At 57.2% G+C, this 23,218-nt stretch overlaps 8 protein-coding genes across 8 annotated transcripts; 5 read left to right on the top strand and 3 right to left on the bottom strand.

Annotated features, from left to right (window-relative positions):
- Positions 1 to 624: 624 nt before the first annotated feature.
- CkaCkLH20_02023 (high affinity methionine permease) lies at positions 625 to 2,714 on the top strand (the record flags this gene model as incomplete). The annotated part of the gene is made up of 6 exons (XM_038884742.1): positions 625 to 901; positions 977 to 1,216; positions 1,273 to 1,444; positions 1,499 to 2,094; positions 2,151 to 2,403; positions 2,468 to 2,714. 6 exons carry the CDS (start codon positions 625 to 627, stop codon positions 2,712 to 2,714), a joined length of 1,785 nt encoding a protein of 594 aa, XP_038749530.1.
- Positions 2,715 to 4,066: 1,352 nt separating this feature from the next.
- On the top strand, positions 4,067 to 5,173 carry CkaCkLH20_02024 (l-asparaginase; the record flags this gene model as incomplete). The annotated part of the gene is made up of 1 exon (XM_038884743.1): positions 4,067 to 5,173. One exon carries the CDS (start codon positions 4,067 to 4,069, stop codon positions 5,171 to 5,173), a length of 1,107 nt encoding a protein of 368 aa, XP_038749531.1.
- Positions 5,174 to 6,276: 1,103 nt separating this feature from the next.
- CkaCkLH20_02025 (cutinase) lies at positions 6,277 to 7,102 on the top strand (the record flags this gene model as incomplete). Its single annotated transcript, XM_038884744.1, has 2 exons — positions 6,277 to 6,671; positions 6,763 to 7,102. The coding sequence occupies 2 exons, from the start codon at positions 6,277 to 6,279 to the stop codon at positions 7,100 to 7,102; spliced, it is 735 nt and encodes a 244-aa protein (XP_038749532.1).
- Positions 7,103 to 7,845: 743 nt separating this feature from the next.
- CkaCkLH20_02026 (uncharacterized protein) lies at positions 7,846 to 8,773 on the top strand (the record flags this gene model as incomplete). Its single annotated transcript, XM_038884745.1, has 2 exons — positions 7,846 to 8,338; positions 8,400 to 8,773. The coding sequence occupies 2 exons, from the start codon at positions 7,846 to 7,848 to the stop codon at positions 8,771 to 8,773; spliced, it is 867 nt and encodes a 288-aa protein (XP_038749533.1).
- Positions 8,774 to 9,518: 745 nt separating this feature from the next.
- Positions 9,519 to 10,301, top strand: CkaCkLH20_02027 (emopamil binding protein; the record flags this gene model as incomplete). The annotated part of the gene is made up of 2 exons (XM_038884746.1): positions 9,519 to 9,771; positions 9,841 to 10,301. 2 exons carry the CDS (start codon positions 9,519 to 9,521, stop codon positions 10,299 to 10,301), a joined length of 714 nt encoding a protein of 237 aa, XP_038749534.1.
- A 247-nt stretch (positions 10,302 to 10,548) lies between these two features.
- On the bottom strand, positions 10,549 to 12,565 carry CkaCkLH20_02028 (MFS multidrug transporter; the record flags this gene model as incomplete). Its single annotated transcript, XM_038884747.1, has 6 exons — positions 10,549 to 10,926; positions 11,004 to 11,164; positions 11,228 to 11,725; positions 11,799 to 12,121; positions 12,190 to 12,266; positions 12,329 to 12,565. The coding sequence occupies 6 exons, from the start codon at positions 12,563 to 12,565 to the stop codon at positions 10,549 to 10,551; spliced, it is 1,674 nt and encodes a 557-aa protein (XP_038749535.1).
- Positions 12,566 to 13,495: 930 nt separating this feature from the next.
- CkaCkLH20_02029 (uncharacterized protein) lies at positions 13,496 to 15,668 on the bottom strand (the record flags this gene model as incomplete). Its single annotated transcript, XM_038884748.1, has 4 exons — positions 13,496 to 14,121; positions 14,174 to 14,460; positions 14,510 to 14,758; positions 14,815 to 15,668. 4 exons carry the CDS (start codon positions 15,666 to 15,668, stop codon positions 13,496 to 13,498), a joined length of 2,016 nt encoding a protein of 671 aa, XP_038749536.1.
- A 1,340-nt stretch (positions 15,669 to 17,008) lies between these two features.
- On the bottom strand, positions 17,009 to 20,014 carry CkaCkLH20_02030 (uncharacterized protein; the record flags this gene model as incomplete). Its single annotated transcript, XM_038884749.1, has 3 exons — positions 17,009 to 18,641; positions 18,901 to 19,053; positions 19,710 to 20,014. 3 exons carry the CDS (start codon positions 20,012 to 20,014, stop codon positions 17,009 to 17,011), a joined length of 2,091 nt encoding a protein of 696 aa, XP_038749537.1.
- Between the last annotated feature and the right edge of the window lie 3,204 nt (positions 20,015 to 23,218).

Genomic DNA, 23,218 nt, shown 5'->3' on the forward strand with positions numbered 1-23,218 from the left:
TAAGCTTCCAACGGCTCCTTGTCGAATTGTGGGTTCGGCCGCGTGGGGGTGGAATTCCCCAGTCACTTTGACAGTCGTCCTGAGCGAGTGATTGACAATTGTGCACTAGGGATGAGCCGCTGTGGGAACGCTGTCCTGGAAAGACCTACACCATCCTCGGGGCCCGCGATGAATCCTGACCTTTTGTAGTATATCATTTCATGAGACGTTGCAGCCGCCAAGATGTGGTCCGAGGTGTTCACGGCCACCTCGCAAGGGTCGAGACATAACCAACCTATTGCGTGCTGTCGTACTAGGGAAACTCTACTTGCCAAGGGACCAACAGAGCGATTTCAAGTTAGCCACACCATGGATTGGGGATTAAGCCAAGAGACAACCGATTGTGTGATTCTAGCCCATGTCTTCATCGCTGCAAACACGAGTCGGGGAGACATTATGACAGCGGTTACGCAGCGTATATAGGGTCTGGACGCGTCTGCGACCTTACTTGGGTTCACTTCTTCTAACCCATCTTCTCTCCGTCAAACGTCACGTTGGTTCCCATCATTGGGTTGATCTTGTGCCTCCCTAAGCCCTCTCCCGCGGTTGAGGGTTCCGTTCTCTGCGCGCATCATCTCATGGTGAATGACGATGGCCTTTTCAAAATTCTTCGGCGGCGGCGAGAAGTCCGGCCCGGAGTACCGGGTTGATCCTGAAGCCAGCGACTCCGAACCCTCCGTCATTCACGATGGCGACCTCGCGTATACTCGACAAAAAGGAGGAAACGGCTCGAAGCCTTCATATCAGGAGGCTGTAGGTGCCCCTGTCGAGTCTACCTCGCCGCTTGGGTACCACGTCGGCTGGGCTGCGGTTATTTTTCTGAACATCAACATGATGATAGGAACTGGTGTTTTCTCAACTCGTGCGTTGGACCCGATTGCTTGATTCTTTTTGCGCACTATCACAAGTGGAAGAAGACTAATAGTGAACTGCGCAGCCGCAAGCATTCTCAACCGTACAGGTTCCGTCGGTCTAGCCCTTATGTACTGGTTCATTGGCTTCCTCATGGCCGCAGCGGGATTCAGCATCTACCTGGAGTTGGCTAGTTACTTTCCCAACCGAAGCGGGTCTGATGTCGTGTACTTGGAGCAGCAATATCCAAGACCAAAGCACTTCTTTCCTGTTGCTTTCGCGGTTCAATCCGTGATTCTGTCGTTCAGTAGCAGCAATGCCGTTGGTAAGCTATTCCACTCATCGTAAAGTATGTAGCCTTGGTGACTAACGCTGCGTTAGTTTTGTCGAGATATGTCTGGAGAATGGCCGATATTACGCCTTCAGAATGGCAAATGCGTGGTGTTGCTATTGCAGCTTACACCTTGGCCGTCATCTGCGTTCTTGCACACAACAAATATTCTCTTTGGCTCGTCAATGTCATTGGAGTACTCAAGATTCTTACTCTGGTGTTGTAAGTCATCTCGTCGGAGATTATTCGTGGATCATCACTGACAATTTCGCACAGTATTAGCATCGCCGGTCTAGTCGTGCTCGGAGGCAACGTCAAGCACATTCCCGACCCTAAGGCGAACTTCCGCAACGCCTTCGAAGGTACCACGACGAACGGAAACGATTTGTCAAACGCGCTAGTCAGCATCGTCTTCTCCTACGCTGGATACAACAATGCCTTCAACATGACCAACGAGATCAAGAACCCCATCCCTACCCTCAAGCGCAACGGCATCATCTCGCTCGCGACCGTCGCGATTCTTTACATGCTCTGTAACATCGCCTACTTCGCTACAGTTTCAAAGGCCGAGTTTGCGGAAGCCAGCGAGATTGCCGCCGCCGTTTTCTTCTCCAAGCTTTTCGGAGACAGCAAAGCTGCCGCCAACGTCTTAAACTTCCTTGTTCTTCTAAGTGCGTTCGGAAACCTCCTGGCGGTTCTGATTGGTTCTTCTCGCATGATCCGTGAGATTGGACGGCAGGGCGTGTTGCCGTTCACCGAGTTCTGGGTTTCTACGAAGCCTTTCGGAACGCCCCTCGGTCCGTATCTGCTGAAGTGGGGGATGACTTTCATCATGATCGTGGCGCCTCCCGCCGGCGATGCGTTCTCTTTTGGTACGTTGTTTTGCTCCCAGACGTTGCAAATGTGCAGGTTCTGATCAATGTCACAGTCGTTGATCTTCAGACATACCCCGGTGCCATGTTCAACTTCGCCCTCACCTACGGTGTCTTCATTCTGAGACGCCGACGTAGGAGGTCTGGCATCGGCGGTGCCGAATTCCGCGCCTGGAACGTCGTCCTTCTCTTCTTCCTTGCCATCCAGGTATTCGTCTTAGCCATGCCTTGGTGGCCGCCGAAGGGAGGACCCTACGCTGGGAGTGTCAGCTTCTGGTATGCGACGTATTGCGTCGTTGGTATTGGAATGTAAGTCATCGACATGATCACTATCTTCAAGTAGAGTGTCCATGATTCGTACTAAGACATCTAGTATGATTCTTTGCGGTCTATATTACGTGTTCTGGATGCACTTGCTTCCAAGGTGGATGGGTTACGAGATCCGCACCGAGATTGTAGAAGTCGACTCAGACGGTGCCAACACCCATCGCTTGGTTAAGATCCCCAAGGCTGAGCTTCCCCAGTGGGATGCCACGCACGATGAGGCTGGCAACTTGCGGCGGCGAAATGTGACGACCGTCGAGCTCGAGTCCACCGGCTCAAACGAAAAGACGGCCTAGACGGTCTCTCTAACGACATGGAGACTGTGCTGGCCTTTGGAACAGTCATGTTGTATCAATCGAACACCTTTTTATCCGCCAAAGACTATGAGAAGTCTAAGTGTACACATCTTTACCTGCATGCAATATAAGTAGCTTCCTATCTTGCAACATGAAGTTTGGGTTAACAAAGAGTGCGTGCCATCATGTTGTAGAATTCAACAGCTGAGACGGCTTGCTAATACGAGTTGAGTGATAATTAAATGCTAAGGACAACTGCAAATGACATTACGGACCTGATAACACCAATCTGGCAAGCCGATAACCTCCTTGGACCTTCCGATCCGTCGTCGTTGGTACGACTTCCAAGACCATGTTTGATCGTCTTGTCATTAAAATTACGCTTCAGTTGGTAGACATGCTCCGTCATTGGTAATAAATGACCTTCCTGGCAACAGTCGCCTAGGAAAACGTCCACATTTTGTTTATCAGCAAATGTCAAGTGTCTGAGTAAACTGATCGCATGCCGGGCTTTTACGGATCGCCGGAACCGGAACCTTGAGCTGGGGGGCTGGGAATGTTTCCCGCTTTCTTATCATTTGAGGCCAAGGATCCCCCGCCGTTTGACGAGTCATTCTCGCGCCTTTCGATCCACAGGCCCGTCAACCCCACAGAATGCTACCGACGGAGCTGCAAGACTTCAATAAGCTGCAGCATGAACAAGCTAATTCCCCGGGAATTTCTTTCATATGATGCCGTAATTCTGTCGGCTTTTGCATCCTAGCTATCTAGATAAGTGGCAGATAAGACTACTAAGACACTAGCAGTCTGCAAACAAGGGGAGGAGGGCCAACTCCAAGGTCAAGGTCGGTGTGCGAAGTCGGTCTTTTTGGTCGGCCTGCCCTTGCCGATGGCATTTGAGGTCATTTTGCCGACTGATAAGCAGAACCGACAGCACGGGTCCAGCGTTCGCCTAGCTCACGTTCTTTCAGACCCCAACCACGTGCGATTGGGCACATCGTCCAAGATAAGGACGACAGGTCAGGATCTTGGCTCGAAGTTAGGATGAACCACCCGTATTTCATGGTCTTTAGTGCGAAATCATCGGGTTCAGGCGAGGCATTTTCCCTCTTGGTCGAATATTGGCTCCAGTTTGGGCATCTCAGGTCTTATCGGCATGGCCTCGCCGACTTCAATCGGAGAAATCAGAGAAACCATGTCTGAACGGTAACAGTATAAGAGATTCCCGACATCCCGTCGAAGACAGCTTTGATTGAGCAAGAATAGTGCAGACTTCTCACTCTCAACCAAGCCCATTGCTGCCTCAAGCCAAGTTCTCTCCCGGAACCCCCAAGCAGCAACCAGCAGTCAAGATGCAGACCCGCAACATCCTCCTCGCCGCATCCCAAATGGCCCTCGGCCTGGCCGCTCCGGCTCCGGTCTCCGCCTCCCCTTTCCCGGCGCACCGTCTCTCCACACGGGAGACGCACTTCAACGCCAGCCTGCCCAACGTCACAATCTTCGCCACGGGCGGCACCATCGCCGGCTCCGCCTCCTCAAATGCCCAGACCACAGGCTACCAAGCCGGTGCCCTCGGCGTCGACATCCTCATCGACGCCGTCCCGGAGCTGTGGAACGTCTCCAACGTCAAGGGTGTCCAGGTTGCCAACGTCGACTCCGGCAGCATCACCCCCGAGATCCTGCTCAACCTCACCCGTCTCGTGCAAGAGGCCCTCGACGACCCGTACTGCCAAGGTGCCGTCGTCACCCACGGCACCGACACCACGGAGGAGTCTGCCTTCTTCCTTGATCTGACCGTCAAGTCCGAGAAGCCGGTCGTCGTCGTCGGTGCCATGCGCCCCGCCACCGCCATCAGCGCCGACGGCCCCATCAACCTGCTCGAGGCCGTGACTCTCGCCGGTAGCGACAAGGCCAAGGGCCGCGGAACCATGATCGTGCTCAACGACCGCATCGGCAGCGCCTTCTACACCACCAAAACCCACTCCAACTCCCTCGACACCTTCAAGGCCGTCGAGCAGGGATACCTCGGCTTCTTCCTCGACATCAAGCCCGTCTTCTACTACCCTCCCGCGCTGCCTTACGGCCGTGCCTACTTCAACGTCACCGAGGCCACGGAGCTGCCCGAGGTTGACATCCTCTTCGGACACCAGGCCCTCCAGCCCGCTCTGGCCACCGCCGCCGTCGCGGCCGGCGCCAAGGGTCTTGTCCTGGCCGGTATGGGTGCTGGCGGTTGGACCACCCCCGGCCGTGACACGCTCAAGAAGCTTGCGGAGGAGAACAACACTCAGATTGTCGTTTCCAGCAGGACCATGGGAGGTTTCGTCGAGGACTCCGATGCTCTGAACACCTACGGCGGATGGAACCTGAACCCGGAGAAGGCTCGCATCATGCTGCAGCTCGCGCTGAACGCTGGTTACAGCTCCGAGCAGCTCGCGACCCTCTTCACGTACGCGCCTTAAGAGTAATGATTTATAAGGTTATGAGATCATGAGTACATAGAAACATTTATAATAGAACAGAATTTAATGTTTATCACCATGCTTGCTTCCATCCAATGCGTGCCGTTAGCCAGAATGCGCGTTTAGATCGGTTTAAGTTCCGCGCTTGCAGCATTTCCTCTCCCAGACTACTAACCACGCTGCGGTTCGACAGCCAACAGCGCTTCTCATCTGAACTGGATGAAATCACGCTAAGTTCCAATACTAAATGTGAATTGAGGAGTCGCAATGATGTCACCGAGGAAGCCAAGGCTAACTGCTGATAGCTGGCGCGGGCCTTGATGCAACCTTGCCCACCGCTCACCACCGCTTCCCTGTTTCGGCAGTTGACTTACCCCAGGTTTGAAGGTGACAAGCCTCGGTTCAGCTTTACAACTCGTACGGCAAACCAACTGTTCAACAATGAGACATTGCATCAAGAACGCCGACGAGACGGGTAACTCACTCTGCTGCCTTGGTGCTATCCATGCCTTAAGCTGCTTTTGTGTCTGGGTATCTAGTTAACCTCCCCTCGGCAAGATGATATCAGGCGTCGTATTCAACTCTCTTCAAATTTGCGCCTTGGTTCTATTGTTACCTCGCTTGACAAGAGGAAACATTGGTACAAGACAGATGCGGTAAGCGATGCGGGGTGCCCCTTTTCAGAGTCATAGGAAGACGTGATATAGTTGCAGCCCAGCTCGACGAAAGAAGCCAGTCTTCAGTACTGAATAGTCAAGTCATTTATTCTGCTCGACACGTCTTTCATCTGCTGCGAATCTTTGGTCTCATTATTTCTTACTGCTCATCCCATATATATAAGCTGCCACCTGCATTGCAATGCTTTTCTGACTTTTGAACAATTCGATCAAACTCCCAGAAGCTGCCTCAATTGTCCATCCGCACCATAATCTCTTTTATTCAAAATGAGCCCAAGTCTCAGTGGACGCCGCCTTCTAAGGCTGATGATAGCCTTGAGCGCCATCGCGATTCAGCTACCCTTAATCCACAGTCTTCCGACATCTTCATCCGATATTGAAGAATCTTCAACCGTGCTGGAAGGAGTACCAGCCGCAGGCCTACCCATGGAGCCTCGTCAAGATATCCCCGATGTTCTTGCAAAGTTCCCCTCCGGCCCATTGAACCAATTCCTCAGGATCATCAGCACCCTTCCTGCAGGCGCAGCTGCGCTCGACGCCGTTGGTCTCGTCCTCACACCCTTGCAGCAAGGTTTGGCGGATTCAGTCGGTATTGACACCTCCGAAGATGACTTGAAACAAGATGCTGCTTGTGCCGATATCACTGTCATCTTTGCGCGCGGGACGACCGAGCCTGGAAACGTTGGACTCGTTACCGGCCCGCCCTTCTTCGACGCCTTGAAAGCGCAATCCGGGGGCAAATCCATCGCCGTTCAGGGAGTTGAGTATCCGGCTACATTTGCCGGCTTCAATAGAAACGGGACCGAGGGTGTACCGAGCATGTATGTCAGCTTCTATCTATATCGCCTTGCCGGTCGTTTTGACGTTGTCCACAAGCATCTTTTCAACCAAACACTGACCCAACTTCCGCAGGACGAATTTCATCAACGAAGCAACCACAAAGTGCCCCGATACCAAGATCGTCATGGCTGGGTACTCCCAAGGGGCTCTAGTCGTTCGAGGCACGGCCGAGACGTTGCCAACAGACACAATGTCAAAGATCAACTCGGTCTTGACTTTCGGAGACCCCAGAAATCCGGCTCCTATCCCTGGTGCAGAGGGAAAGACGAAGATAGTGTGTCATGAGGACGATGCTGTTTGCAGTGGGGGGTTCATCACAGTTGATCATCTGACTTACGCTGAGGATGCCGACGCAGCTGCTCAGTTTGTGCTGCAAAGAGCTGCTGGTGAGAGCCCGAACTTGTTGTCTTGACATGCGCACATGAGGCTGATCGGGCACTTCAACTCGTTTAGTTTGAGCTTTCACAGCCTTATAGGCTGGGAACGAACTTACTACTCGCTTCGGTATGCGGGTTTGAGGAGGTGGGAAACAAGAAAGCAACACACTGGCGAGTGCACGAGATTGCATGCTCTGAACTATACAATCAGTTCGTCTGACGGAAGGTGTTGGATCATGTTCGTGAGATCTGTATCGCCCCACACACCCAAGGGCTTCAAGTTCAGGCGACGATACCGGCTTCAAGTTGAATTCCTAAGAAACTACTCCACAAGAAGACTTCAGGCCCGCTAGAAGCGCCATTGCAGAATGCCACGTCACGAGCGATTGTCCTCACCCGCCGAGAACCCTTGAAGAGACCGCTTCCAGTGCCGTGAACTAGACAAGGGTGTCGTCCACTTTTAACATGTTGAGCAACTGACAACTTCACTAAGCGAAGGGGGCTCATCAGAGCCATTGGATAGATCGCACTTCGCGCAGCAGTCCAAGTGGACTGCGAAAACTCACTAACTCTGCATTGGTGTTCCGTAGATTTTCCTTCACCGTTTTCTGCAAGCCCTTTCGCGCGATCACAGGAGCACGAGATTACGTGGCACTGAGGAAGTGATCGACCCGACTAAGTCCCTCGTCGAAGGAGCTGCATGTACTTAAACAAGCCTTATGCTGGCCAAGACATCCTCGCATGCTGAGCTTTAGTTTAATTCCACCTCTCTTCAACCATGGCCGAATTCGAGATCGCGGATAAAGACCTCGCCGGCCTCGAGGGCAAGGTCGTCATCGTTACAGGAGGGTCCTCGGGCATCGGCCTTGCAACGGTCAACACCCTTCTCTCCAAGGGCGCCTTGGTCGTCAACGCGGACATCCAGCCCCCGGCTCAGCAGCCCGAGGGCTCTTACACGTTTGTGAAGACGAACGTGACCGTCTGGGCCGAGCAGATCGCCCTCTTCAAGAAGGCAAAGGAGATCCACGGGCGCGTTGATCACGTTTTTGCCAATGCCGGCCTTGGTCCTCAGGCAAATTACCTCTCCACCGAGGTCGACGAGAACGGCGACCTGAAGGAACCCACGCACGCTCTGTTGGACGTCAGTCTCACGGGTGTGATGCACACCGCTACCATCGCGATCTATTACATGCGACAGCAGGCCGAAGGCGGAAGTATCGTTATCAACGGGTCCACGACGGGTCTTCAACGACTTCGCGCCGTTGACTACTGTGAGTTATGAGCCATCGCGATGTAACCTCACCGCCTCCTGTTACTGACATCATGGCTCAGCCACCGCCAAACACGCCGTTTTGGGTTTCGGTAGAGGTCTCATTCCGCTGCTTGACGCGGCCAAGATACCCATCAGAGTCAACACTCTGGCGCCTACGTGGACGGACAGTAGCGTGCTTCCGGATCTCAAGGGGTTGATGAAGAAGATTGGGGTGGAGGTGCAGCCGGCGGAAGCTGTTGCCAAGGGTGCGGCTTTCTTGATGGCTGATACGACTCGGAATGGGCAGGTCATTCATGTGCAGCTTGGAAAGTACAAGGAGATTGACGAGACTGTTCTCCTACCGGCATTCGAGTCAATCAAGGGACCGGATTATCCCGGCGAGGATGAGGTTTTCCGACGACTGACGGAAGTCTTGATGGGTGGTTCGGGCTGAAGAAATATCAATGCTGCGACTAATTGAAAAGATACGTCAAACTGAGATATGTTTGCAATCGAATGAATCTCTCCCTCTTGTAAAATGCATGTCTACGGCAATTGCAAACCAAGAAGAAGGACTCTGTGATAAGTTGATCGTATCTTCCAGACGTCCAGACCAGAGTATCCGGGCTATCCGAGATCTACATGTCGCAGCCAGGTCAATTTGTTCGAGCAGCTGACTGCAGCACACTCACAACACCATAATTCGCCGCCAACCTCCTCCGATCAAAACTCCGTGACAACCGGAGCACTCCGCTCCCGTAAGGATCCATTTGCCCGCCCGCAGATCCTCCGTGCATCGCACCCTTCGGCATCCGCGTTTTTCGCAGCGGGCCCCGGTAATCCGGGGCTCTCGGGGCACCCGTTCAAGAAATACCGCACCCCAGCGCCAAATGATCTATGGTGATTCAGCTGGCCATGCATTCTTGCGACCCGGAACCCGAATACGACCGGCAGACGCAATTTCGCTTGGTGTCTCGAGCCAATTAGACACGCCGTCTTGCTGACGCTTGGCGGGAAACTGCTGATGGGCCGATCCGGATGGTGAGCCTCCCGGATGCGCCAATGCGGGTCCCCGGGCCCGCGACTTCCCTCGGATTTTGTATATCTGTGTCTGGCTCAACTTCACCCAACGACATCTCGACATCTACACTCACCAAACAACCAATTCAGCAAGTCAACGACAGCTCCGACCCTCCACGATGGCTGCGCAAATCATCATGAACGACTCCGTGCCTCTGCACCCCTACTTCCCGCTGGACACCATGCTCCCGGGCTATGCCGAGAACAAACTCGGCGCCCTGGCTCTCTGCAGCACCTTCGCAGCCGGCACCGTCGCCATCCTCGCGCCAACGTACAAGATCATCCGCCGGACGAACCCGAACCTCTCGAACGGCGAGGTCGCGACGGCGCTGTGGTTCGTGCTCTGCGGCTTCATCCACTTCTTCTTCGAAGGTCAGTTCCCTTGCCTTTGCTCCTCAAGCACCTCAGTCAAACAAAATTGACACTGACATGACCAAAAAGGCTACTTCGCCTACAACCAGTCCAAGATGCCCTCCATGACCGACATCTTCGGCGAGCTCTGGAAGGAGTACTCCAAGTCCGACTCGCGCTACCTCACCCAGGACTCCTTCGTCGTCTGCATGGAGTCCATCACCGCCCTCTTCTGGGGCCCCATGTCCTTCGCCTGCGCCTGGTGCGTCGTCCACGACCACCCGCTGCGCCACCCGCTGCAGGCCATCGTCAGCCTCGGCCAGCTCTACGGCGACGTGCTCTACTACGCGACCTGCACCTTTGAGAAGCTCGTCGAGAGGCTGGTCTACTGCCGGCCCGAGGACTACTACTTTTACGGCTACTACGTCCTCATGAACGCCTTCTGGATCGTGATTCCGTTCGGGCTGTTGGTCAGCAGCTCGGTGGCGACCAAGAGGGCTTTTGCGAGGGTCAAGGAGATGGAGAGGGCGAAGGGGAAGAAGATGCTCTGAGGGGCTCGGGATTCGGGGTGCCAGGTGGAAAAGCTCTCGTGAAAGTCATGAGTGGTGGTTGATATTAGATTATACAGTAGAGAGGAAAACCCTAGGCTATATCTATCCAGCCGTTCTTGTAGTCTAGACTCTAAAATATGCATTCCACCCCATCCCAGAGCAAATCACCCTTGCTCACGACATCTATCACCACCCCCATCTAACTCGCCTCCACCAGTCTCCAGCCATCGCCCGCACACGACACACCTCAGACACTGCCCTTCTTCTCAGCCTTCTTCTCCCGGATATCAACCCAGCCCATCCCCCAACCCAACAAAAACACGCACCCCGAGAGCCCAACGCACAGATAAAACACCTCGCCGATACTCCTCGCATACGCCATCACCACCCCGTCCAGCTCCCCTTTCCCGACAACCTTTCTAAACCCCGTCCCGCCCGCGTCGAGCACCGTCTTGGCGTCCACCGAGGGCGCGTACCTCGCCAGATTCCGCCCCAGGCCCGAGGAGAAGATGAGCTCCGCGAAGGTGAGGAATACGGCGCCGCTGAGGGTCTGGATGAAGACCAGCGTCGCCATCGACACGGAGAGCATCGCGGCGGGGAGGTTTGCTTGGATCGCGATGATGTGCTGGCGGGAGGACGTCAGTCGAAGAGGTCTGGATGAAGCAAAAGAATGAAGAGATGAAGATTGTAGGTTTGACTCACCATTTGCATGCTCGAACCGCGCCCGATGCCGAGGATGACCTGGTACCCGATCCACATCGCCGCGCCCGTCGCCGGAACCCACGTCGAGATGAGCCCGCTCCCAACGGCCGCGAAGCCCGCGCCGAAGAAGACCCAGGGGAGGTAGTATCCCAGCCTGCCGACTACACCATTTCGTCAGCAACCCTCGAAACTTCTCACGATCCATCTATCAGAAAAAGACTTACCAAGAGCCCCCGAAACAACAGCAGAAACCAACTGCGCCAAGATAGTCGGCAAATAATCAACACCCCCGCGAAACGGACTCTCCCCTTTCACACTCTGAAAGTACATCGGGAGGTAATAACTCCCCACGAGCGTCGTACTCATATTAACCCCGCCCACCAGCGCGCTCGTCCAGACCACCCGTCGCCGGAACAGCCCCAGCGGCACCATGGCCCTCCCGTCGCCCACGCGGCGCTCCCAGAGGAGGAAGAGGAGGGCCGTCACGCCCGCGCCGACGAAGAGGCCGATCACCACGGACGAGTCCCACGGGTGCGAGGTCCCGCCGAACTGCAGCGCGAGGAGGAGCATGACGGCGGCGGGCGCGAAGAGGGCGAAGCCGGGGAGGTCGAGGTGGCGCGGGAGTTGGCGCAGGGGGAGGGGGTTGGCGATTTTGGAGGGGACGTGGATGAGCGCGAGGAGGATCGCGACGAGGCCGCCGATGGGGAGGTTGATGTAGAAACCTACAGCAGTCACAATCAGCAAATCCGAATCTATCGTGCGAAAAAGAAGAAAGAATGGAGGTATGACACTTACACCACCGCCAGGTCGAATACTCCGTCAACGCGCCCCCGACCAACGGCCCGACCACGAGCCCCATGTTCGACAGCCCGATGACGACGCCGATGATGAACGGCCGTCGCGCGAGCGGGACCGTGTTCCCGATGATGGTCAGCGCGCCGTTGAACAAGCCCGCGGAGCCCATGCCCGCGACGGCGCGGCCGACGATGAGCATGGTGGACGAGGTGGCGAGGCCGCAGACGAGGGAGCCGAGCTCGAAGAGGAAGAGGAAGGCGAGGTAGGTCCGTTTGGAGCGGATGTGGGTGTAGAGTTTTCCCGCGAAGGGTTGGAGGGCGGCGCTGTGTTGGAGTTGGGTGTTTAGTATGGTGAAGGTTGAGAGGGAGAAGAGAGAGAGGGGAAGGGTTACCCGGTGAGGTTGTATGCCGCGCCGTACCAGCCCACGTCGGAGAGGGAGTTGAACGCCGTGGTGATTTGCGGGACGGCCTATGTGTCGTCTTAGCTGTGAAGTTCTGAATGTGAGGTGAGGCGAGGTGAGGTCGGCTTACGGTGACGACGATGGACATGTCGAGCAGCATCAGGAACGTCGTCGCCGTGAGAGCGGCGAGGACGAGCCAGAGCCTGACGCCGGTGATGTACTCCTCCTCGGCCTCGCCAGCAGTCGCACTCCCGCCGCTTCCTTCATTCTCATTCACGTCCTTCTCCGCGACGTCGGTGTCAGATTCGTGCTGCAGAGCCGTCCTCGACTTCTCAGCGTCACCGAGACCGCCCGGCATCGAAGACATTGCCGTGGTATGTTGTCCCACGTAGGAGCTTTTCGAAGAAGGTCTATCCATGGCCATTCTGCACGTCGTCTAAAACAAAACTCTCGTCTCAACTCAAAAACAAAAGTCGTGAGAACAGATGAACCATGATGTTACACACCAACCGCCCAACCGCCAAGAAAAGGCGGGCTCATATAACACTCAACCTTGGCCTTACATCCCGCCCACTTCTCATCGAAACTCCGCTTACACCCAGCGGAATAACATACAACAGTGGTCAGACAAACAGAAACAATACCAATCACAACTCCGATTGCTGACCAAACGATTGAGTCCCTCAAAACCAACCCAACCCAACCCAACTCCGAGACCGGAATTCCGAACATGGCATGCCTGGCTGATTGCTGAGCACGGGGTTAGCGTCGAACCCCGGATGTGCATGCTGTGTTGGTGGGGACTTTTTGCGGTTAGATTTACGACGCGTGCGTGGGAGGCCGGATCTGGCGCTAGGCGTCGACTACCGCTCGCTAGTCGGAATTCTCAAAATGCTTAGTTTCGACATGTTGGTCTTGCGTCTTGCGTCTTGCGTCGTGGAGTTCGAAGGAATGGCGGGCGTCAGGAGTTGGGTTCGTGATGCCTCGAGTCATGAACTCCGTCCCGTCAGCCATTGGTCTTACACAAATCCCGCTCACGCTCACAATTGAACGATAAAAATCCCGAGACGGGGGGATGTGTGAGATTTTAGGCAGAAACCCCCGAGAAAAGAGGCAAGGAACTTTCGTCCGGTTTTGTAATACACGTGATCCATTAACCCGCCCATAATCCATTGCCTTGCTGTTGAGAGGCGCATGTGTGCATGTGTGTGTCCGTAGATATCCCGGCAAATAAGCCACCTTTCCAACGCCCCCATTCATCCTAAGAGTACTGATACACTATTGTTAACTCCGCCCCTCAAAAGTCAAACGGGGTAAACATGTCCGTAAACCACCGGTTATCCATCAGATCCAGCCCGAGCTGACTAAACTCCACATCCCCGACCCCGGCCGGCGGAGGAGCCCCGGCGCCAAGCACGCCCGCGACCCCGGCATCCGCACCGGCTGTCGTGGTCGCCGGCGGAATCAGCGGCCCCAGCGTGGTCTCCCACGTGCCCCGTAGCCCCTTGATGGTCTTGACGGCCTTGGCGAAGGCGTTGCCCTCCTCGACGTCGATGTTGAGGCCGGCCTCGGAGCAGACGCGGGTGAAGCGCTCGGCGACCTCGTCGAGGGTGGAGATGAGGTCGAGGGTGTTGCGCACGCTCTGGCGGTCCCAGACGGGGTCCTCGAGGACGGTGAGGCGGTAGAGGGCGATGGTGCAGTGGGAGAGCTGGGCGAAGAAGGGGAAGGGGATGGCGTAGTAGGCGGCCGGCGGGAGGGTGAAGAAGTGCTCGAACCAGGACTTGACGGCGTGCAGGCAGGCGTAGAGGATGTCGAGGCGGGCGACGTCCGGGAGGTTGGCGGGGACGCAGGCGCCTGTCTTGGAGGAGAGGGCGATTTCTTGGATGGCGAGCTCGGTGGAGTGGAGTTGCGAGATGATTGTGTCTGTTTGGGTGTGTTAGGATGAAGCTCGAGGGGGAGGTGGCAGAGATAGTACCTGAGCTTTGTTGTTCGGAGGGTAGGTTTTGGAGGATCTTTTGGAGCTGGCCCTGGAGGAGCTTGACGTACATCGAGGGCGGCGTCCTCGCTGCGTCGGTCGCGTCGTAGGTTACTTCCGGACGCCACGACAGGCGGCCTGCCTCTTCGTTGAGGAGCTGCATCCTGACGAGGCCGACGAGGGTCTGGTCCGACGGGACGGCGGTGTTGGCCTCGAGGATCTGTAGGGACTCGTCCATGTGCGGCGTCCAGCGGAGGGGATCCATCTTGCCCAGGAAACTCGCGACGCTGTGCCAGTCAGTCTTCTCATCCTTGATAACAGAGGCCCGCGGCTTACTTGGAGGTGATCATGTAGCACGCGAGGGCGGCCCTCCGCTGCTCCATGGTCCTCGGCATCTGGTTCTTCAGAAACAGGCTCTGGACGTTGCTCTTCTCCTTGTCGGCCCGCTCCTGGGCGGCCTTCCAACAGAGGAACGGGTTCATGCCGTCGACGGGGTCCTTGGACAGGCCCAGGTCGAAGACCAGACCGATGGCGATCTGGCAAAAGAGGCACATAAAGGGCTTGTTACCCAGCTGATGATTTGCCCTGGTCGCGAGTCAGCGTCAATAACTCAAGAAAAAGGCAGGTAATGAACTACTCACCACCCCAAAACACAAAGTAAACCAAGCAGGTAGTCAATACTCCTCTCGTTCTCGACGAGCAGCTTCTGCCCCACGATGTGCCTCACCCTCTGCCCCAGCGCGAGCTGCTGGCTGGCGACCCTCGAGGCGACGGTCATGATGCAGATCCACAAAAACGGCTTCTCCGCGCGCAGCTCCCGCGCCGTCATCGTACTCCTGAAGTGCAGGAACGGAAAGTACCGCAGGTTCTGCCCGCGGAACGCCTCGAAGAGGGCTTCCGCCTCGTCCGGCGAGGGCAGGAAGTCGTCTCCGTCGCCGTACCCCGTCCCTTCCGGGCTGGCCGTCTGCGTCGGCGTCGGCAGCGAGGTGCCCCTCGCCCCGGCCCCGCCCTCGCGGCCGCGGGACGCGCCGTACCCGTTGCTGCAGATGTCGGGCTGCTCCGAGGACTCTTCCCTGCCTGCTACGCCACCGCTCGACGAGGCAGCCGAGGCGGCAGCAGCAGCAGCAGGCGGGGGCACGACGCCAGGAATCCCGCTGATGTCCACGCCCAGGCTCGCCGGAAGGTCAGGTCTGCCGGACTGCTTGAGAAGGGTGACCAAGCCGTCGAGCTTCTCCTCGAGCTGGGCGGTCCGGCTGGAGGGGGGCTTCTTGGAGCGTTTGCGCTGGGGGTTGCTCGGCTGGCAGATCTTGTTGAGGCGGTGACAGCGCTCGCAGGCGCCGCCGACGGGGCGGAGGATGCATTTACACTTTGCGCGGGAGCAGTTGGTGCAGGCGCGGCCGTACGGGGCGGCGATGCCGCTGCCGCCCGAGTCGGTCGCGTCGGCGGCCGTGACCGGATGGGGCCCGGCGTCGCCGTGAATGCCCCCCGTCGGCATCCGGGATTCGGGTCCTTGACTTGGTTGTTGGGAGGGGGGACCTGAAGACGCAGTTCAATTCAATCCCGGGCGCAAGGCTCGATCCGGGGAATGGCGGGCCGGTTCGGCCGTGACGCAAGACCGGGCCAGACCAGCAGACTGTTGTAAAAAGCCCCCGGCGGCGGGTTTTCCCTTGTGGTTCGTGAGGCAGGACCCTGGATCCCGAGCGAAGATCCGTGGGAGAGACCAGCGCGAGAGCCAAGCTTTGATGTCGCAGCCGAGCGGGCGGACGGGCAATGTCTCACGATCGTGTGTGTATTTCCTTTCCCGACAAGCAAAGCCGGGCTTCAGATCTGATTTGTCCCACCAAACGCCGTTCCTTGGGGATCTGCAAGAGAGAGGAGGATGGAAAATGGGTGACGAGAGTGACGACGAACAAATGCAGGAGGGCGCGAAACCCGGCGGACTTGGCACAGGGGCGGGACGTTTTCGAGGAACGCTGACGCCTAAGTATGCGGACAGTCGGGGTTGGGGAGAGGTTTGGTGAAGTCCGGCCGCGGTGCTGACGAAGTTTTTGGGTGGTGGCTTGGTGGGCGCACGGATGGGAGACGGAAAGTGGAAAGGCACCGAAGGCCGAAGTCCGGTTCTGGCAGCCACACAGAGACGAGAGAATCCGAGATGCTTTCTGATGTAAGCCATATTCGGATATGACGAACCATAAAAGGGACGACATTGAAACATAAAGAAGAGTTTTAATGTCTATGAAAGACTCTTTCAGAGCAAGGGTGGGGGTTAGCTCAGTTTCATCACATCAAGACAAGCATTGGCATGTGCTGCAACCATCACCTTTGATGCACTCTCAATAGACATCACAAGCATTGTGCAGAGACGTGAGAATCATGTGTGAAAGGGTATACCATTAGAAGTTATCAAGCAATGTTCCTAACGCCGCCAGTCACAACTACATGGCAAGCAACCAGAGCCCCCATTGGATATACCACGCGTGTTGCCTTAAAAACGAATGTCAACGTCTCCGTAGAGATGGTCATGACCGACTGTTGACTGTCCTCCAACGCCCAAGACACCCCTCCCTCCAATTACTCTACACAAGAGTCAGAACCACCAAGCCTCTCAATGGATCGGGTGGGCAGCATCTCCTGCCAACGCCTTCAATCCTTGTACCGCCCCAGTTATACGTAGCAGATGATCCCATTCTGGGCGAGGCATCAAAAGTCGTGCCGCATGCAAGATCGCAAATTCAGTCGCAGGGTATAGTCGTACTGTACAGATGCCGGTCCGAAATGAGTTGAAACAGTCGCCCCTCGAGAAGATGATTCCTCTCATCAGATTTGACAAGGAGCTTAGACGCCACCGCCCATGAAGGCAGCGAGGTCGTCGAGCTCCAGAAGCTGTCGCTCGAATGCAGAGCAGAGCTCACTAGCCGTCATGTCCTGAGGCACGGGAGCAACAGACTCGGCGGAAGGAGTGACGCCGTTGCTGACGATAGGCTGGGCAATAGGTTCAGGCGACGCCTTGGACTCGGGCTGCTGCTGGGGCGGCGGGCTGGCGGAAGCCGGGGTGCCGGAGACGGAGCCGCCGTTGATGGTGGCGACGCCGGGGCGGCGGGGCAGAGGAACAGGAGGCTCGCTGTCGCGTCCGTTCTCGCTGACGGGGGCAGTTCCGTTGTTGACGGGGGGCTGCGGCGCCGGAGCGTTGGAGGTCTGGTCGTAGTCCATCGCATCCGGGTTGGTGTCGGGGTTGGAAGCAGCCTCGTCCTTAACGGAGGCCTGATCGGCGACGGGCGGGTGGCCAGCAGCAGGGGGAAGGGAAGTAGGGCGAGCAGAGGGGCTGCCGGTGGCATCATTGCCGAGGACTCTGTGCATGACGGCGAGGTGACGCAGCCACGAGCTGATGAGGGGCCAGGTTTCGACGCCCTCCTGCATGAAGTGCAGGCCGTCGCGAACAATGTGTCCCGCGGTCTCCACGGCGTTATTCGGTGTGAGGCCCTTCAGAGACAGGTAGGCGACGGTAGCGCTTGCGGTGAAGGAAGAGAAGAGCATGAAGATGGGGAAGCAGATGATGCCATCCTTGTCTGAGCCGGTCTCGAGCGCCGTCAACATGGCGATGGTGCTGTGGCACGAGGTAAAGAGCCTATCAATGATCTCGTGGCACTGGGGCGACAGACGCCAGGTCTCGACATCGAAGCCGGGCGCAGTGACGTACTGCAGCAGGCGGCGGCGGTTGATGAAGATGGACGCGCAGTGCAGCATGCAGTGCAGCATGGCGTACGTGAAGCCGGAGCCCATGGTAATGTGCAGGTTGATCTGGCCAGGCTTGTCGACGTACTGCATCGACAGAGAGTTCCTGAGGCGCTCAATCTCCCCCATGAGACCATTGCAGACGCCGTCGTTAAAGGTCTCGGTGGTCGTGGTCATCAGCATCTGAACCACGTCGCGCCAGATTCGGGTGGCCATGACGATCTGGCCGAACTCGCCGATGTCGTCAACGCGGGTTCCGGCGGGCAGACGGGACGGGTCCGAGAGGTTGATGGTCTGGACGAAGACGGCGTTGCCGAATGCGAAGTTCATGTCGGAGCACGGCAGCGAGACGTCAGCGGTGTCGTTGGACGACAAGGCCGGCTGGCGACCGGGCGTGCTGGTCAGCAGGCAGTCGAGGATGTACAACAGCCATAGGACACGGCGGAAGGACTCGTCCTGGAGGAAGCGGTCGGCCTCACTGACAGCGGCGTGATGGCTGTGCAGGATACGGTACATCTGGACCATGCGGCTGGCCTGGCCAAGGTAGATGTAGGCGCGCACGGCATTGCGGGAGCCCCATTCGTGAATGATGATCAAGCAGATGGCCTGAATCTCAGCGAGACTCGGCGTGTCGAGGTTCTGGTTGATGATACCCATGGCCTTGGCGGCGAAGTGCTCAGCGGCACCGGTAGCGCCGGACTGTCCACCATAGCGGCGAATCAAGGTGGGAGAGCTCCTGCAAGGTACAGTGTTAGCGTTGCAATTCCTCTGAGCGGCGATCGACTGAGTCGGCCGAAAGTCAAAAATTGGAGAAGGGGACGCTTCGGGCCAAGTCCGGACTTTTGGGGCTTAGCGAGCCGAGGACGCAGGCCCGACCGGAAGGCCGCGCCACCCACAAAAATATCGGACATTGCGGGGGAGTTGGTGAAACGCCAGGGCAGGGAGAGGATGAAGATCGGGAACAGCTGCAAAACAACCGTCAGTGAAGTACGTACCGAGCAGCGCAGGTGAGCAGCGCGTAGATGAGAGCCGGGTCCAGCGAGGCGTTCTTCAGCTGCTGGATGAAAGACGGCTTGTGGAAGGCGACACAGGCCGGGTACGTCTTGGAAATGACGCGTTCGCATTCCTGGATCAGCTCCGGAGTGAGCCTGGGGGGTTATGTCAGCGTTCAAGTTCGGTTGTCATTTTCTCGAAATGGAGACGGCAGCAGAAACCGGCGAAAGAGCCGGGCGTGTGGAGAGGGCGAGCCAGGGTGGAGGGGATCGGGATACGACTCGGGAAATGAGGATGCGATGGCGCGCGAAAAAGGGCTGTGGAGGCAAGGGGATGGGGTTCAAAGAGCCAAACAGCGGCTCCGAGGCCAGGTTAGCGGCGGTGGACGATGCCGCCGGGGGTGGGTGAGATTGAGGGCCGCCTTCGGGAGATCGAGGCAAAGGCCCAGAGATCTTGGGGACGGGAGTCATGGACTCTTGGGAGAAAGGGGGAACCAAGCGCAGCAGGAGGTGGACAAGACAGAGTGCGATGAGTGATGAGAGAGGGACAAGCCACCGCGCCCAGGCCGCATGCAGAAGGGGCCGAGCTCCCTCCCTAGTCGGCGGTCATGGGCGGCGAACACAGCCGAAGACCAGAATAGCACGCCGGGCACACGGGGCGCGGCAGCTGAATTCTCGGGCGCTGTGGGAGGAGGAAGAGGACAGGATGGGGCAAGGGAGACAGACGGGCGGTGGATATGGTGATGACGACTGCTGAAGGCCGGAGAAGACTCGATAAAGACGAGGTAGAGAGAAAATGACGCGTGACTTACTTTTCGGGAGGCTGAACGTGTCGCGATCCAGTGGATGCCGGGTTGGCGGCGCGCGTCTCGCCGGCCGGGACCGAAGCTGGCAGGCTCTCGCGCGAAGGACGATGAGCGGTGGTATGGCGAGCGGGCGACTGGCCGTGATGATGGGCCATGGACTCGGAGGGCAGATAGCACTCGTGCATGCCCTTGGCGCAGTTCTTGCATGGAGCGCGGCCGTTCTCGTAGACGCACTTGGTCTTGCCCTTGCGGCAGCGCACGCAGGCGCCGCCGGCTCTGAGGGCGGTAGACCGCACAACACCGGTCGACATTGTGGGTGACGGTGAGTGATGTGTTGAGATGGTCAGATGTGGTGGTAGAGATGGATGAAGCGGTGATGTTTTGGTGTGGCGGCGACAAGAAGGTGATCTCGTCGAGTTGAGGTTGGCGACGACTGACGACTCCGGAGTCGCGTCGGAGACGAATATGCGATGCGATGTGATGCGACAGCAGGCGCGGCGCGACGCGAATGCGAAAGGCAGTGTTTGCGACGGTGATGTGTAGTGTGCGACAACCGTGACGGGTACGGCGGTGTCGGTCGCGTTGTGTCCCGGAGAAGGAAAGGAAGTTGAGTTGCAAGAGAAAAGACGGGAGAGAAAAGGAAGAAGAGGTCGGAGGGGGAAATGGAGCGGGAGGTGGTGTGTTTTGTTGAGGGGGGGCGGGCTCCGGAAGAGAAGAGAGTTTTGGGGCCGGGTGACGCAGAGAAAAGACGACCCGTCGCGCCGAGATTATGGAGCCTCTGGTGCCTCTGGTGAAGGGTGGCTCCAGAGGCGAGACCCCCAGGCAGCGGGCGGCGGACGGGGGCAGAGGGACGCTTGTGGCCGGTGTTAGGGCAGAAGGCGTCTCCGGAGCGGTGTCGGAGCAGACCGATGGTGTTTTGGCAGGCGACGCGAGCAGATTTGTGGAAGAAATGATTCTGTTGGAAAGGAGAGAGATTTCGGAGCAGGAAGAGGACACGGGCGGCCGCGATTTCTCGGTGGTGGGCGAAAAATCCGGGCGGTGGTTTCTGGTGGCCGTTTCGGTGGACTTTGGGGAGGGGTGTCTTTTGAATCAATGGGTGTGGGTGAAAGAAGGGTACAAAGGGCATGTACCTTTGGAGAGTAGGGCAGGAGTGGGCAGCCGGACAAAGGAAGAACTGTGAAAGGATGCAATGTCAAGATGCATAACAGCAGACAGAATAATTCACTTGAAAGCAATTAAGATGTATTACTTAAGCTGAGAATTAATTATTCAAAATGGCAATGACAAAATCCGTCTTCTTTCCCTCTCTCCTTCCTCTCCCCCAGGCAGACGCGGCGCGGAACGGGTCACGGTCGGGTGTTGTCAGCGGGTGGGTCTGGGGGCGTGCGCCGAAAAGCAAAGGAAAGAAGTGGAAATGGACGGGAGAAACGAGGCGGGTGCGGACCACCTCATCACACAGAACGGAAGCCGCAGCTGCGAAATGAAAAAAGGCCCTGATTTGGATTTGGGGGCGAGGACCCAAGGCAGAGACCGATGAGAGGACTCAGTCTTAATCTCGTTGTCTGACTGATTGAGGTGACTGAGGTGATTGAGCTTGAGGACTGAGGTGAGGACTGAAGGTGAGGGAGGTACGGCGATCGGCTGGTGTGCCGGAGCTGAATGAGGAGGGAGGCAACGGAGACACGGGAAACCAGGAGGGAAAGGCCCCACTTTGCCTGCTGAGCTCCTTCCTTTCACTCGGTGGTCCACGGTCCACGGTCCTCAGTCGCTGCTTCCCTCGCATTTCGGTACGTGCCAAACACTGCTGACTTACACCGTGTACCGAGGTACTTCTCTCCTCTCCTCAATTCTGCAGGCGCACCTGCCCTCCGATCTGTCCGTCGTGTCGTACCTGCTTCATCCAGAGCCTGGCACCTGGGGAAGGAGGAAGGATGAGAGATGCCCGGCAGGTGCCTTCCACCTCAGTCCTCATCCTGCTCCTGCCCGTACTGCTACCACCGACATCATTTTTTTAATTGTGCAAAAAATAAAATAAAAATTCAATTTCTTCATTCTCGACACTTCTCTCGTCAAGCTTCATGCCTCATTGATATCCTGACACGACAGCTGCCGGCTGAAAGCCAAATGAATACCTACAGTGCAGCACAGTAGACGCGGCAGACTCCCCGACACATCTCGTGTCTCGCATCCATCCGTCCTCTGCCCACCGCCGCCGACCGATGCCTCCCGTTTGCAAGAGACGACGCATCTGAAGATCATTGCTCTTCTCTTCCAGCCATCTTGATTGCTCTGTCGCTCTGTCGCTTCTTCCTGGTCTGGGTTGACGACGCTTCAACCTCTCCAACAGTCCTTCATCGCGCAAGAAAACACCAACGACCATCTCCGGCGGCAAATCCGACCCGACCGGCAGCGCCTGTCAGCTTCAGCGTGCGACACCCCCGGGCCCGCCGATTGCTACAGCGCCTTTCACCTCGGCACCACAGAGTCAAAAACCCTGCCATGCCCGTCGCGCGCCCGGCTTTGGCCCACTCAAAGACGAGAGAAGCGCGGACTGGGCCATCGGACGATTCCCCAAGAGTCAAGACTTTCTGACTGGAACAACGACTCGCCCTCACAACAACATTGGTGGTCTCTAGACTCTGCCGCCTACGACATGGGGGCGTGGACGACAAACGCCGCCGGCCGGGCCTAGAAACGCCCCGCCCCCTGCTCTTTCTCCGTCCCGTACCCTCCTTCAACTCTTTCACCGTCGAGTCGCCTCTCTCTCTCAATCTCTCAGTCTCCTCCCGTCGCCCGTTGGTCTCGCAGAATTCTTCCACGGAACGCCCACCTCCAACGCCGGCGGCAACACGTTCTGGGGCTTGCCTGCCTGCCCTTGCTCGATCAAGGTCACTACGGCGCCAACCGTCCCCAGCAGAGCGCCCTACGCGTGCCTCGCCTGCAGAACTGTGCGCTTCGCCCGTGGCTGTGGACCTTCATTTACGGCACGGCCAGCCGGTTAAGAATCAAGACGGCCGGGTTACGTGCCTCCAAGTCTATCGAATGCCCTACGTGGCCCGTCTCCTTCCTGGGAGCCATCGGCCTCCCGCGCGGGCGCTGTCCGCCTAAACGACGAGCAGAAGCTTGTCGCTATATTTAATATGCATCCTGCACACCCAATACGCTTTCATCTGGAGCGGGGCCGATGGCTGTCAGCTGGGCTTCCTCCGGCGGCGCAGGCACTTTCCGGACCTTGGCCTCCATTCTCCCCGTCCCCAGCCCGTCTGATCCGTCGCTGCTTCAACCAGATGCGCGCAGAATTCCACGGCCATCAGCGACAATCCAGTCGATCGTCTTCCATCTGGCAAACCCCCTTGCCGGTTTGGTCTGGATCGATGGACTGGCATGCTCTCAACTGGCAACCGTTGCCACACTTCACCAGGCGGGCAGTCGACCTCCGTGTGCTCGTATGCGCCTGTAGCATCACCATTTACTACGTCCGGTCTGCCGCTTGACTTGATTGCCTGAATTCCGTC

Source organism: Colletotrichum karsti, assembly GCF_011947395.1.
Source record: "Colletotrichum karsti strain CkLH20 chromosome Unknown Scaffold5, whole genome shotgun sequence".
NCBI classification, from domain to species: domain Eukaryota; kingdom Fungi; phylum Ascomycota; class Sordariomycetes; order Glomerellales; family Glomerellaceae; genus Colletotrichum; species Colletotrichum karsti.